The 13,939-nt window shown below is 36.7% G+C and overlaps 1 protein-coding gene and 1 non-coding gene across 3 annotated transcripts in view; both read left to right on the top strand.

Annotated features, from left to right (window-relative positions):
• The first annotated feature begins 3,793 nt into the window (after positions 1-3,793).
• LOC130458625 (U6 spliceosomal RNA) lies at positions 3,794-3,895 on the top strand. The gene has a single exon (XR_008918036.1). It is a non-coding gene; the product is annotated as a U6 spliceosomal RNA (small nuclear RNA).
• Positions 3,896-9,412: 5,517 nt separating this feature from the next.
• Positions 9,413-13,939, top strand: part of EDIL3 (EGF like repeats and discoidin domains 3) — a 703,912-nt gene continuing 699,385 nt past the window's right edge. Inside the window, exon 1 of one of the 2 annotated variants that reach the window (XM_056824616.1) lies at positions 9,413-10,260. In XM_056824616.1, coding sequence (XP_056680594.1) covers positions 10,194-10,260 — 67 coding nt within the window. In that variant the 5' untranslated portion in view covers positions 9,413-10,193. The remainder of the gene's footprint in view (positions 10,261-13,939) is intronic. The other variant, XM_056824617.1, reaches the window with a different exon arrangement.

The raw sequence follows: 13,939 nt of genomic DNA, 5'->3' as shown, positions 1-13,939 counted from the left end.
CAAAATGTAAAATAAATAATTTTGACTACATCAAACTAAAAAGCTTTTGTACAAACAAAACCAATGTAACTAAAATCAGAAGGGAAACAACAAACTGGGAAAAAATCTTCATAGAAACCTCTTACAAAGGTTTAATTACTCAAATATATAAAGAGCTAAATCAACTGTACAAAAAATCAAGCCATTCTCCAATTGATAAATGGGCAAGGGACATGGATAGGCAGTTCTCAGATAAAGAAATCAAAACTATTAATAAGCACATGAAGAAGTGTTCTAAATCTCTTATAATCAGAGAGATGCAAATCAAAACAACTCTGAGGTATCACCTCACATCTAGCAGATTGCCTAACATAACAGCAAAAGAAAGTAATGAATGCTGGAGGGGATGTGGCAAAGTAGGGACATTAATTCATTGCTGGTGGAGTTGTGAACTGATCCAACCTTTCTGGAGGGCAATTTGGAACTATGCCCATAGGGTGACAAAATAATATCTACTACCCTTTGATCCAGCCATAGCACTGCTGGGTCTGTGCCCCAAAGAGATAATGGACAAAAAGACTTGTACAAAAATATTCATAGCTGTGCCCTTTGTGGTGGCCAAAAACTGGAAAAAGAGGGGATGCCCATCAATTGGGGAATGGCTGAGCAAATTGTGGTATATGTTGGTGATGGAATACTATTGTGCTAAAAGGAATAATAAAGTGGAGGAGTTCCATGGAGACTGGAACAACCTCCAGGAAGTGATGCAGAGGGAGAGGAGCAGAACCAGGAGAACATTGTACATAGAGACAATACAAGGTATAATCGAACATAATGGACTTCTCCATTAGTGGCAGTGTAATGTCCCTGAACAATTTGCAGGGATCTAGGTGAAAAAAACACTATTCATAAGCAAAGGATAAACTATGGGAGTAGAAACACCGAGGAAAAGCAACTGCCTGAATACAGAGGTTGAGGGGACATGACAGAGGAGAGACTAAATGAACACTCTAATGCAAATATTAACAACATAGCAATGGGTTCAAATCAAGAAAACATGTAATGCCCAGTGGATTTACGCGTCGGCTATGGGGGGTGGGGGGAGGAAAAGAAAATGATCTATGTCTTTAATGAATAGTGCTTGGAAATGATCAAATAAAATATAAAATTTAAAATTAAAGATAAAAAGAATGAATTAACAACAAAAATGTAAAGTTATGTGAATCATCAATGATATGGTTTTGCTTCATCTCTTTAAGGGACAGCAGAGAACAGGTGTTTACTAGCCTTTTCTTTGTTGGCTAAAGACAAAAGTCTCAAAGCAATATATCAATAACATTTTAAAATATTATAATACAAAACCATCAATTTTAAATAAAACCCAAATTTACTTTCCCCTAACGCATAAAATTAAAGAATAAAAGAGCAAAACATAAATGAAAATTAATTATAAATAGTTACCATTTTCACAAGATGGAATTTACAAATTTGTTGGCAATGATAGTGATTATATTGGCTCTGTTGATATTCACTTGGGTAATGGATATTTTGAGTTGTTTTGGTCAAGGAACTAGCATATTCGCTCATCTGATCTGACTATTTCACTGCCACACATTTAATTAACACAAGTGGTTCTCTATTACCTTCAGGATCAAATACAAAGTCTTTCAATTGGCTTTTAAAGCTCTTTACAACTAGGACTAATTCAATCTTTTAAGACCTCTTTCATTTCTTTACCAATCTATTCATTCTGCAATCTAGATAAAATGGCTTCTTTGCTCCTTCTTACATGACATTCACACTCCTACACTCCTGCTTTTGTATTGTACTTTATTCCTGAAATGTTCTTCCTATATATTTTAGGTGCAATCTCCATTAACATTTTTGCCATAACCTTCTTAATTTTAGGCAATCAGCAAAATAATTCAGAAAATTCTGATTTTTAGCATTTGCAAATTTCTGAGTTGTAAATACTTACACTGAAAATTAAAGCACTACTTCTCTGAGCCTATACCATCTGGCTACAGCAGACCATTAAATCTGTGGTTTCTTTAAGATAACTCAATCACAAATTATATATAATATATAAAATAAAAGTAATCTTCCAATTAATAATGAATGGGTAGTTTTAAAATGAAGAAATTAAAGTAATTTATAATCATATGAAAAAATGTTCAAATTCACCATTGAATGCATATTCAGATAACTTTGAGGTACCATCTCACACCTATCAGATTGGCTAATAGAAGAAAAAAGAGAAATGATACATGTTGGAGGAGATACAGGAAAATTGGTACACTAATTTACTGATGTTACAGTTGTGATATGATCCAACCATTTTGGAGAACAATTTGAAACTATGCAGAGGACTCTTAAAACTGTGCATACCCTGTGGTATGTCAATATCATTACCAGATCTGTGTCCTAACAAGACCAATAAAAAAGGAAAAAGACCTATTTGCACAAAAATGTTTGTTGTAGCTTTTTGTGTTAAGAAAAAAATAGAAATGGAGGGTTTGTCCATCAATTGGCAAATGGCTGAAGAAGTTATAGTATATTATAGTGATGGAATACCATTGTACTATAAGAAATGATGAGCAGGATAATCTCAGAAAAATCTGAAAAGACTTACATGAATGGATGCAAAATGAAGTAAGAAGAACCAGATTATACACAGTGACAACAATATATCTTGTTGAATAACTGTCATTGACCTAGTTCTTCTCAGCATTACAGTAATCTAAGACAATTCCAGAGATCGATGATAAAAAATGTCATCTGCCCTCTGAGAAATAACTGGTGTCTGGATGGAAACTGAAAAACACTATATTTAATTTTCTCTCTTTTTAGTTTCCATTTGAGAATGCTTCCATAAAATGACTAAAATAGGAAAATGTTTAAATGATTACATATGTAAAATCTATATCAGATTGCTTGCCATCTCAGGAAGAGGGGACAACAAGGAGTGACAGAAGGAGAATCAAAAGAAGGAAGAGAATTTGGACCTTAATTTTTTTAAATGAATGTTAAACATTGTTTTTCTAACATGAAATAGGGGGAAAGAAAATGTTATTTTTTAAGTTTCAAAAAAAGCAACTAAGTCACTTTCTGAAGGAGGTCTTTGTTGGTCCTCATCCAGAATTCTTTGTTATCTCTAGCACTTAGCACAAAAGTTTGTTGATTGATGAATATACATAAAAAGCAGTAGTCCTAGCTTTTATCTTCAGATTTAATATTGATATCTCTGTTCATGTGATCTATCTATTTTGATGTCTATAGAACATGTATTTTTCTTGAATATGTTCACTTCCATCATTTTCCACCCAGTTGACCTCCTGAATTTTCAGTCTTTAGAAACTCATCATCTTGTATGATATCAGCTTTGAAACTCATACTTCCTTAGAACGTCTTAATATAGGGCTTCTCCCTCCTTCTCAGCATAGTGTTTGGAGGGTATACATTAGTGAGATCCTCTATTCTATACAGAAGGTTACCAGGGCATTCACCTCATCCTTTCCCATCTGGATGTTCTCTTGGAGTTCATGGTGTCAAGAAACTCATCATCTAGCAAGGTAAAACTAATTTTCATAACTTCACCTTTTCAAATCATTTCCCATCAAGGTTACATTCTGTCCCCTTGGACTTCTTGAGCTCCATGAAGTTTTCCCATGCATGTTCCTTTTCTTCCATTTAATGTCTTTCTCTATAAGATTGTAAGCTTCTTGATGACAAGGACTATTTAATGGCTTTCTTTGAATGCTCAGAGCTTAACATAACTCCTGGCACAAAGTAGATGCTAAGTAAGAGTTTGTTGATTCTGACTCTGAATGTACTAAAATATGGAAAAATATAGAAAAGTTTAGCATGGCCCCTGCTGAAAGGTTACAAGAATTTTCTTGAAATATTCTATATTTCTCTAATGACCTTCTGCTTCAAATTCAGTATATCAATTTGATTTATTACTCTGTAATTCATATATAATCTAATAATCTAATAATTCTTTTTAATTTTATTTCTGGGGAGGGGAAATGTGTAGTAAAAATAACAATGAAAATAATCAGGATTTATTATGGATTTTTGCTCTGTCTCTAATGTTTAAAAGCTTTGTGTCTCTTGGTAAATGATTTGTCTTGCTAACCCTCAGTTTCCTGAGACTTCACAAAATGGAGGGCATATTATAAATGCTGCCTTTCTCTCAAATTTATTAGGAGGAAAACACTTGATAAATATTAAGAAATTAACTAATATGAGTCATGATATTATTACATTAAGGATTCAGGATTTTGTTAAGGAGAGCACATTGACACTTTTAAAATTCAGAAGATAATCTGCAACTCTAAAGAGTTGCATTATTCTGTGATTGGCCTACCAATGTCCATTTCTGACCACATCTGGCCAACAGAAAACCTCCTCACTAAAAGGTAGCATTATTAAATACTTTGTTTCCCTGGGAAAGTCACTTGTCCCTGTTTACCTCAGTTTCTCACCTGTAAAATGAACTGGAGAAGGAAATAACAAACCACTCCAGTATCATTGCCAAGAAAATCTGATTTAGGATTGCAAAGCATCAGACATGTCTGAACAAACTGAATGACAACAACAGAAGCAAATTAAATACCTAACATTTATATAGCACCTAATATGGACCAGGTATTGTGCTAAGATCATTACATTACTCTCATTTCATCCTAATAACAACCTTGAGAGTTAGGTGTTTTTTTTATTATTCTGATTTTACATTATAAAATGTAAAATCTGAGGCACAGAAAGGTTGAGTGACTTACCCAGAATCATAAATCTAATATATGTTTGAGCCTGGATTTGAGCTCAGATTTCTCTGATTCTAGGCACAACATTATTTCCAATGTTCCTAGATGACATCAACTGAGATCATTTGTGAAGCATTTTCAACTTAGTTCAACATGAACTGGCTTAAGATGCCCTAGCCTAGCATTAAGGAACTTGGAATCAATCCATACCAAAATGTGTAAACAAATAAGAGTTTTGGTAGAGAATATGGGTTTTTATACCATCAGTTTTTTAGACTACAAACTTTATAAAGTCATGGATAATGACTTCCCTCTATTTTAGATCTTCCCAATTTTAGCATACTGTTGTTCTATGCAGAAGGCACTTGACATTTGTTAAATGAATGACTATACCCTTAATGAGTTGTATTCCTCTTTTTCTGTGACTTTAGAAGAAAGAGACAAACATGTAAATGGTGAACAATACTCTAAATATATTTTTTGTTTAACAACATATACAGGCAACAATTTTAAAAAATGGATTATTTTGAAAGGTCTTTAATTTTTTGTTATGAAAGCCTCTTTAGGGATTTATTTAGAATTCATCATTCAGTCATCTCTCACCAGAAATTTTTGTAGCAACTCCACTGACCTTAGAAGGGCTGACATTTTTATTTAAATAATAATGATATCATCTAAGAATCATTTTTTGGAACTTTTGATGATATGCTTACCAATTTAATTAAAATAAACACCAATCTATCAATCAATAAACTTTTATTAAGAGCTTACTCTCTGGTAGTTATTGGGCTAAGTGTTTGATTTACAAAAAGATACAAAAGCTATTACATTGCCCACATGGAGCTTATTATATAATGGAAAGAACCACCTGCAAGCACATATAAGAGTCAAGCTAAACACAAAATAAAAGGAAATAATTATCTTAGGGAAACATTCATTTGAGATAAGGGCAATCCATATTAAAGATATTTCAAAAGGCTAATTAATGTTTACCAGCTCACCATGTATATTTCCAAGGACTAAATGTGTATGTATAGCAATAGTAGTTATGTAACTTTATGGGATTAAGTGTCTACAAGGAAGAGATAACATCTATTAAGGTTAATTTTACATCTAGTGAAATTCAGAAATTTAATAAAATATTAAAATTTCAAAATATAATCTCCATTTTGTCTTAATTGTGACATCATATACAGATTTTAGGTGGACATATTATCTGATGTTTTGCAGTATAGAGAAAGGTCATTGTACTTAGAATCAAAATACCTGGGATTCAGTGAAGAAAAAAGGTTTATTCTATATTTAAATATATTATTCTATAATTCTATTATTTATGAGGTTATTTTTATTAAAGTGGACATCACATACAATGATGTGGAATGGCAGCCAACAAAGCTTACTCATTCTTTAGATGCATTAAGTGGGGCATAGTGTTCACAGTGAAAGAGGTGATAGTTACATTGAAATGTGTCCTGTCCCCATCAAAACAAATTTTAGTAAGGGCATCAAGAAAATGGAGCATGTCCAGAACAGGGTGAGAAGAAAAATAAACATAACATAGGATCAGTCAAAGGAACTAGGAATGTTTAGCAGGGAAAAATAAAAGCTTTTTTATGAGGGTGATAACATTTTAAATTTTTCAATAGTCATCATGTGGAAGGGCTAATTTTTTTAAATTGGCTCTAGAGGAATTGAACTAGAAATAATGTCTGGAATTTTCCTAAGGATAATATAATTCACATGAAATAATGCTAAACAAAGGTATAAATAGAATGCAATGACTTAAGAGAAAATCAAGTGGTTGATGCATTAACTTTTTACTGTTTGCTTGGCAACATGAATTGGGAACTAAAGAAATAACCAATTAATTTGGTTGAGCATAAAGGGGAAAAAATATAGAGGGAAGAAAATGGAGATTCAGTATTCAGATTATCTAGTTTGCATGTCTTTGTTAATCGAATTGCCTTGCTAATTGTACAGTCCTCTGAAGTTTGTCTTTTCTCTCTACTTCCCTAACTAATGCTTTTACAAGTTTCATGGATTCTACTTGGTCTTTCTTTCTAAGGCAAAATTGAGAGAAGCTGCAAAACGGTGCACCAAGTCATATGTGATTTCCTTCTTTCTCTCTCTTTCTTTCTTTCTTTCTCTCTTTCTTTCTTTCTTTCTTTCTTTCTTTCTTTCTTTCTTTCTTTCTTTCTTTCTTTCTTTCTTTCTTTCTTTCTTTCTTTCTTTCTTTCTTTCTTTCTTTCTTTCTTTCTTTCTTTCTTTCTTTCTTTCTTCCTCCCTCCCTCCATCCCTCCATCTCTCCCTCCCTTCCTTCCTTCCTCCCCCCTCTCTGTTTTGGTCCTTTAAACAGTTTCTGCATTCCAATTCCAAAGAGGTTGCAATTCAGTTTAGGGTGAAATGACTCCTATAAATGTAAGTTTGGTAAAGTGCCTGGAGTCAGTGGAATGAAAGAACTAGACAGTCATTAACAATAGACTGTTTCATTTGTTTGAAAAAAGAAGGCTTTAATGTCATGGACTAAGGATTCAGGCTCCAAGAGAATATGTCAAACTAAATTGTAAATGGAGTACTGAAGGCTTCTGGGGGTATCAATTAATACCTTTCAGAAATGGACTACCATTTTGTCTGTGTGGTTTTGTTTCATAACAGCTATTTTTGTATTTAAAAAAGGATTCTTTAGATGACTTTCAAGGAACAATATTATGACCCTTAACCTGTACATATCACTTTTCTATAATACCTTTAAATAGCATTAATTATAAGAAAATGGAAAATCATTTATTTTCTTTTCATTTTAGGAATCTGTTGTATTAGAAAGTGTTCTTCAGTAAAAATTAAAGACAACTAATCTTTTAAAATATAAAGATACTTTATGAGGAATGCACCTCAACATAATACTAAAACACAGTTTTAAAATTGACTAATATTTCAAAGCAAAGGAGTTGAGACATGATAATTTCAGGAGCCCTACCCTATATTCATGATGTCTGATATTTTTATAATGCTTAAAATTGTATAAAGCACTTAATATATATTACACATTTAAACCTCTCTAATAACTCTATGAGATAGACTGTCTATCCTTACTTTACAAATGACGAAACCAATTTAGAGAGGTTAAATAACTTGTCCATTATCACACAGCTAGTATGCAATGGATATTTGATTAGAATGATGAAGTTTTTGATTCCAGCTCCAGGACTATCCACTATTCTGTGCTATTTGATTTGATTGCTCTTAAAGTAGCAATTATTTTGCTTGTGCTAAAACCACACTCTTTAATGTTTATACTCACAGAATAATCTAAAACTATCCTTTCACTTAAAATGATTTGTTTCCCAGATTTTCTTATATCACCTAATAATACACAAGACCCCAGATTTTCTTTAGGTATTGACCTGACAAGTATAACATTAATGTTTCCAGTCTTGTCCTATGTTGACTTTCCCCATCTCCTAATCCTTACTCTAAATTTATCATTCAAACAGAAATTAGAAATTGGAAGGAAAAAGTAAAGTGAGAAAATGGATATTTAAACTTCTATTTGCTACATTGGTCTTGTTAAACATTAGAGTATCTTCTTTTCACCACTTTCACTTATTACAGGATCTTTCATCTTCTCCCTCCCCTTTTCCTATTTTCCCTACATGCACAGGCTACCTCTACTGACACAAGAAGGAATTGAATGGTATTTCTTTTCAGTACCAGCAGCTCAAAAACAATATAGTACTGAGTTCTGTTTGGTGGATAGAGAAATCTTAGTATTTTCACCCCCTAAACCAGGCATTGATTCAACTCTGGATAACAGACTGGATAACAATTTCCTCACAATATAAACCTATTTGTTGCATCTAATGCTTCAAAAAAAAAATTTGAGGATGGGGAATCTGATCTACTTCACATTATTCCTTAAGGCTGCTTGTATTTATGTTCTATTCCTTTACTTGTAACATAGTTCTCTTTTATCCATAATCAAAATACAATCCTATATCTAAACATCTACTTTGTCTTTTGTTTTTTATTTATTTGTTTGTTTATTTATTTATTTGTTTTTTATTTATTAACCCAGAGAGCCAGCTCTATTCCCTTCTACTCTAGCCCTTGGAATAAATAGAGTATATAGGCAAGGCAACAATTAATCCAGTCTCCTGCAGTAGGGTTCCTAATAGAGCCCTTGGTACATAGTGGGACTTGAAAGAATGCTGGTTGCTTGAATGAATACAGGAGAGATTGGAACTCCCTGGTAAGGTTTTTAATTCTTTGACCGTGCTGGTTGAAGAGCTCATATTTATTGGAAAGGTACAGCATTTTCCTTTTAGATTGCTGCCTCTCTCTAGCAGAATCTCTCTCCCACAAAGAAGCAACTTTAGGAAATCTTTTTAACTCCCCTTTCCTGACAAAACCTAGGAAAAGCTCCAAAGGAAGTTTCCTAGTGGCAAATTTGAGCCACTGTTGAAAACATATAGGAATGTGGATATTATTAGGGGTCTCCCATTAACCTCAAAAACCTAAAGCATATGTGAGGGAATGTATAAAGGTAGTTTAAGAGATTGGAGGCTGGTAGCAGGTGCCAGGGTGTGGCTGCGGTTGTTTCCCTTCTCTCTTCCAGCAGAAGGAGCCACTTCTGTGAAGAGGGAAGTGAGAGAGAGAGAGAGAGAGAGAGAGAGAGAGATGAGAGAGAGAGAGAGAGAGAGAGAGAGAGAGAGAGAGAGAGGAGGGAGGGAGGGAGGGACGGAGGGAGGGGAGGGAGGGAGGGAGGGAGGGAGGGAGGGAGGGAGGGAGACAGAATGAAGGGGGAATAGGGATGGAGGGAGGATAGAGAGGGGAGGGAAAGAGAGCCCGGAGATTGGGGAGAGAGACTTTAAAGCTCTCAGCTCATACGCACGCCGCCTCTGTTTGTATACAGTGCGCTCTTCAGCCGGCAAGGCTCTCTACTCTTGTTCTCTGGCTTCATTGTTCTCCAAGTCAGAAGCCCCGCTGCAGTGGCAGGGAAAACAGCCTAAGGAAAGCTGCGCAACGGCAGCCGGCTTCTTCACCGCCCCAGGTTTACCCAAGGAAAGCCACCGGGAGCGGCACAGCGCGGAGTCGCTCTCCCACACACATCCCGCCTCCCAGGACTGGTCTCCTCTCTCCTTCCTAGCTATGACTGAGTTGCAGCACTTTGGCTGATCCACTCTGGGTTATTCCCGGATTCTACTCACCGCCCTTTGCCAAAGATTCGGCAAAAGAAGAAGAGTGAAGATTTCTCTCTTTCTCCTCTTCCTCTCTTTTTTAAAGATTTATTTCTCATTCTTTAAGGAAGGTTTGAGGAAATAAGACATTTTAGTGTGAGGGATCGCCTGACACCCAGAGCTTTATTTTTGAGAATCTCAACGTCGAGACATTCTCTCGTTCCTCGACCCCTTCTGCACCAGGGGTTGCTCCAGTGGTGGAACGACCATGAACCATTCGGTAGTCGCTTGGCTCTTACTCTGTTTGAGTCTCTGCGTTCCACAATTCACCAAAGGTGAGATGATGGGGTTTGGGGGGGGGGGGGGCATCCGCTAAGGAACAAGGAAAAAGAAGGGATTCAAAGCTCTTCTTTCTGCGGGTTGGAGGAAATGCAATGCCACTGTACAAGTGGGTGTGAGGCAGTCCCGTGGGGCTGGAGACAGGGGTACTTGAGGGCGGGGGCAGCTGCCAGGTCACGAGGAAAGGGGGGGTATCTTGCTTCCCTGTGATGCCAAGGTTGATACTGCCCAGGCTACTGTTGCTGCTGCGTGTGTGTGTGTGTGTGTGTGTGTGTGTTTATGTGCTTTTGTGCCCTTGTTGGGGATGGGGGTACAGACCATTTGAAGTGATCCCAAAGTCTAAAGTGAAGTGTGCTGGGCGGGCAGGACACTGATGCAGAAGGGTGTAAATCGAGGAAAAGAGGGGGCGGTGGGAAGAGAAGGGAAAGCATGGGAGCACCACGGGGATTCTGCAGTTCACTTCACCCAAAGTCTCTGGAGGTGTTCTCGAAAGTGAAGGGGAGGGCAATTGTTGTCAATATCTTCATTGGATGTAATTAGTCCAGGTTGAGCGGAGTTATTGGTGGGGGGGGCGGGGGGGGGGAGAGGAGACTGTGTAAGAGTTTAAACGTCATCCAACTGAGTGGATACCAGGGTTTCAAATCCGCAGAGCAATTCACCATCCCCTTTTCATGTGTGTATGTGTTTGCGTGTGTGTGTGAAGAAGGGACACTTGGTTCTTAAATTTCATCCCAGTGCTAAACAGTTTGCAAACATTTCAAAACACTTGAATGTTTGTATATCTTTATTAAACTGCATGGGTCTATCAGTGTCTTCCTTAGTCTATCTTAACTAGGACATGCTCTATCCGAAATATAGAACAAAATAAAGCTTCCTTGAGTTCAAGTAAAATACAAAATTATTTCCTCCCTGAATAAGCCTCAGATATGTCCTGATACTTCCATCCAGATTGCATCACTAAAGACATATATATCTGTAGCTATGCATGTTTAATATATATGTATATATTATACTGCACCTCACCGCCGTAATCTTATTTTGCATTTATAAAAGTTGCAAAAGCTTGCTTGCTACTGTTGTGTTCTCTTGACTTGAGGACTAAATGAAGCTTTTTTGGGGAAATATCGGGCTTTGAATACTGGGAGGCTAGTGGCTGTCCTTGCTTATCTTTCTCAGAGCACTTTACAGAACAAGTATAGAGGTGTAAAATAAAAGTGTGATTGGCTTTCCAGGCTGGTTGGTGCTTAAGTTTATGCTGCAAAGAGATGCGGAGTGGAAGAGGTATCTGGTAGCTGGATGTAGAATATATGTGTCAAAAGAGATGGGGTGGGTGTTGGATGTGTGTGTGTGGGGGGGTCTCTGCTCTTTGAGCCCTTGAGAATGCGAAGCAGCATCTCTTTTGTGATTTAGTAGGTAATAAATCCGGGGAGGGGGGCAAATATAGAGTTTATTGCAGTGCAAAACTGGATGAAGATATCGGCTTGAATTTTTAAAGTGTTTAGTTAATAATTACTCCAAGATGTGAACAAACCTATGATTAAAACATATTTAAAATTTCCTTTATTTTAAGGAAAAGTGTATTATCCTTTTTTGCTTATTGATCCTCTTACCCCTTTCTGAGACTCATCCTCCCCAACTGGTTTGTGCTGACCAGCTTATTCTAGACTTTCCTGATGAGCAGGATTGCCTATCTAATGAGGACTGCGCCCTTCCCCTTTTAAATCAGGCATTTTTAAGAGCGCGCGCGCGCGCGCGCGTGAGTGTGTGTGTGTGTGTGTGTGTGTGTGTGTGTGTGTGTGTGCGTGCGTGCTACATTTAGCAAAGTATCCCAGTTATCAGGAAGGGTCGGCAACAAGGTTTAAGACTTAGCTTTGCAGTTTGCGGGGGGGGGGGGGGGGGGGGAGGGGGGGAGAGGGCAAAGAGGGGGATGGAGACAGCAGAGACAGAGAGACTGAGAGATCTGCTTTCCTTTCCAAGGAATTGTCCTCCTTTTATTCTGTGTATTTCCCCTGCACTTAGATCCCTTGGTTGGCAGGGAAAGGAAGGAAGAGATGAAACTGATCCTTTTCTCTTCTGTTCGCTCCCCCTTCTTTCTACACCTCTTTTTCTCCAATACACACCCGTAAATACAGAAAACACAGAGACACGTACACACGTACACATTTAAACACTACCACCACCATCTGTCCCTCTATCTTGTACTGGGGTGGAGGACAGCGCCCAGGAAGGAGAAAGGAGAGCTATTTGCTAGATCTGCAACCTCCCCTTCCACTTCCCGGAGTCCTGTTGTAGGGAGAATGTGGCCAGCACCAGGTCGGTGCACCAGGTCGGTGCACCAGGTCGGTTCGGGTACCGAGTTTCCTTCTCTTTTACAACACAACTTGCAAAGGGTCCCAGAGTCCAACGGTCTTCCAGACACAGTCTGAAACCTCTGGGATGTAGTGGAAACCCTGGAATCTCGCGTAGGCGTTCCTTTCCAAATCCTAAAGGAAGGTCTGGCAGCTGTATACTCCATATTCTTTAATGCCTTCCTTCTTGTCTCGCAGCTTCTGAGAAGGAATAGGAGAATGGAAGAATGAAGAAATGATCCCATTTTTCAATAGGTCCTTTAAAACTTGAATCGCCTGCATGTTATTTACCCACATACCCAAAGGGTTCAGCACGGACCATTTAAACTTCGAATAAACTCCGTGGTAACCAATGGCACTGAGATCTTATTGGGTAGCCCAAAAAGATGCCATTGCTGTGGTGCCTCCTTTTTTTTTTTTAACATCGTGTTTCCCTCAATAGTGTCACCTAAATTTAAGTTAATCAAACCTTGTACTCTGTGAGGAACAGTAACTCTTTTTATTAGTAGTTTTTTTTTATTATTTTAAAATTAAAACAATGGATCAGTCAGATTGAATATTTTATTAGCTCTTAAATTATTCATTGTTATGAGTTGCTCTAAAAAATCCAATAACATTCATACAGTTGCAGAAAGCACGTGATACCTTATGCAATCTGTCCCTGTGCCTGCAGTTTGTGCCTAATCTTTAAATAAAAGACAATGTATCTAAAGTCTAGACATGCCATAAATAATATGCATCCTTGGAATTTATTTGAATTTTCAAAATTAAAGGCTTTTTCCAACTACTTTCAGATACTTTCAAAATGCGGATGCACAAAAATTCAAAATCTGCTAGTTGCATTTTCTTCTTAGACTTACCACAGCAAAATTATTCAAATGTGTACTTTCAGTGGTTTTTCTATTCCTTCTTACATGTTAATAATTAGATCAAGTTTCTGAGCACATCAAACTTATAGCTTTAAGTCAGTATTAATTTCAACTCTAGTAAAACACTCACTTCTTCAATTATCTGCATTAATAGAATTGTATATAATTATTAATTTTAAAGTAAGTGACTCAACTTTGTCGGATCCTAGAAAGGACTATCATAGTGTACCATACATTTCTGCACTCTGAAAACTCATTTTCTAATATTCCTACATTTTCCTTAAATTTCAATGTATTCCATTTAAAAAGTACAGTTTTTTGAAAAATTATCAAACTTAGATTATTAAAAAGGAATAATGGTGTTATTATTAAAATGGTCAGTCATTCCATCCTTTGCTTCAAGATTAAAAAATTCCCTAGGGGAAATTAAATTATGGTGGTGATGAATTATGGTTGAA

Source organism: Monodelphis domestica, chromosome 3 (assembly GCF_027887165.1).
Source record: "Monodelphis domestica isolate mMonDom1 chromosome 3, mMonDom1.pri, whole genome shotgun sequence".
Lineage (NCBI taxonomy): Eukaryota > Metazoa > Chordata > Mammalia > Didelphimorphia > Didelphidae > Monodelphis > Monodelphis domestica.
The sequence above is the reverse complement of the archived record's forward strand: the minus strand, read 5'-3'. Positions and strand labels throughout refer to the sequence as shown.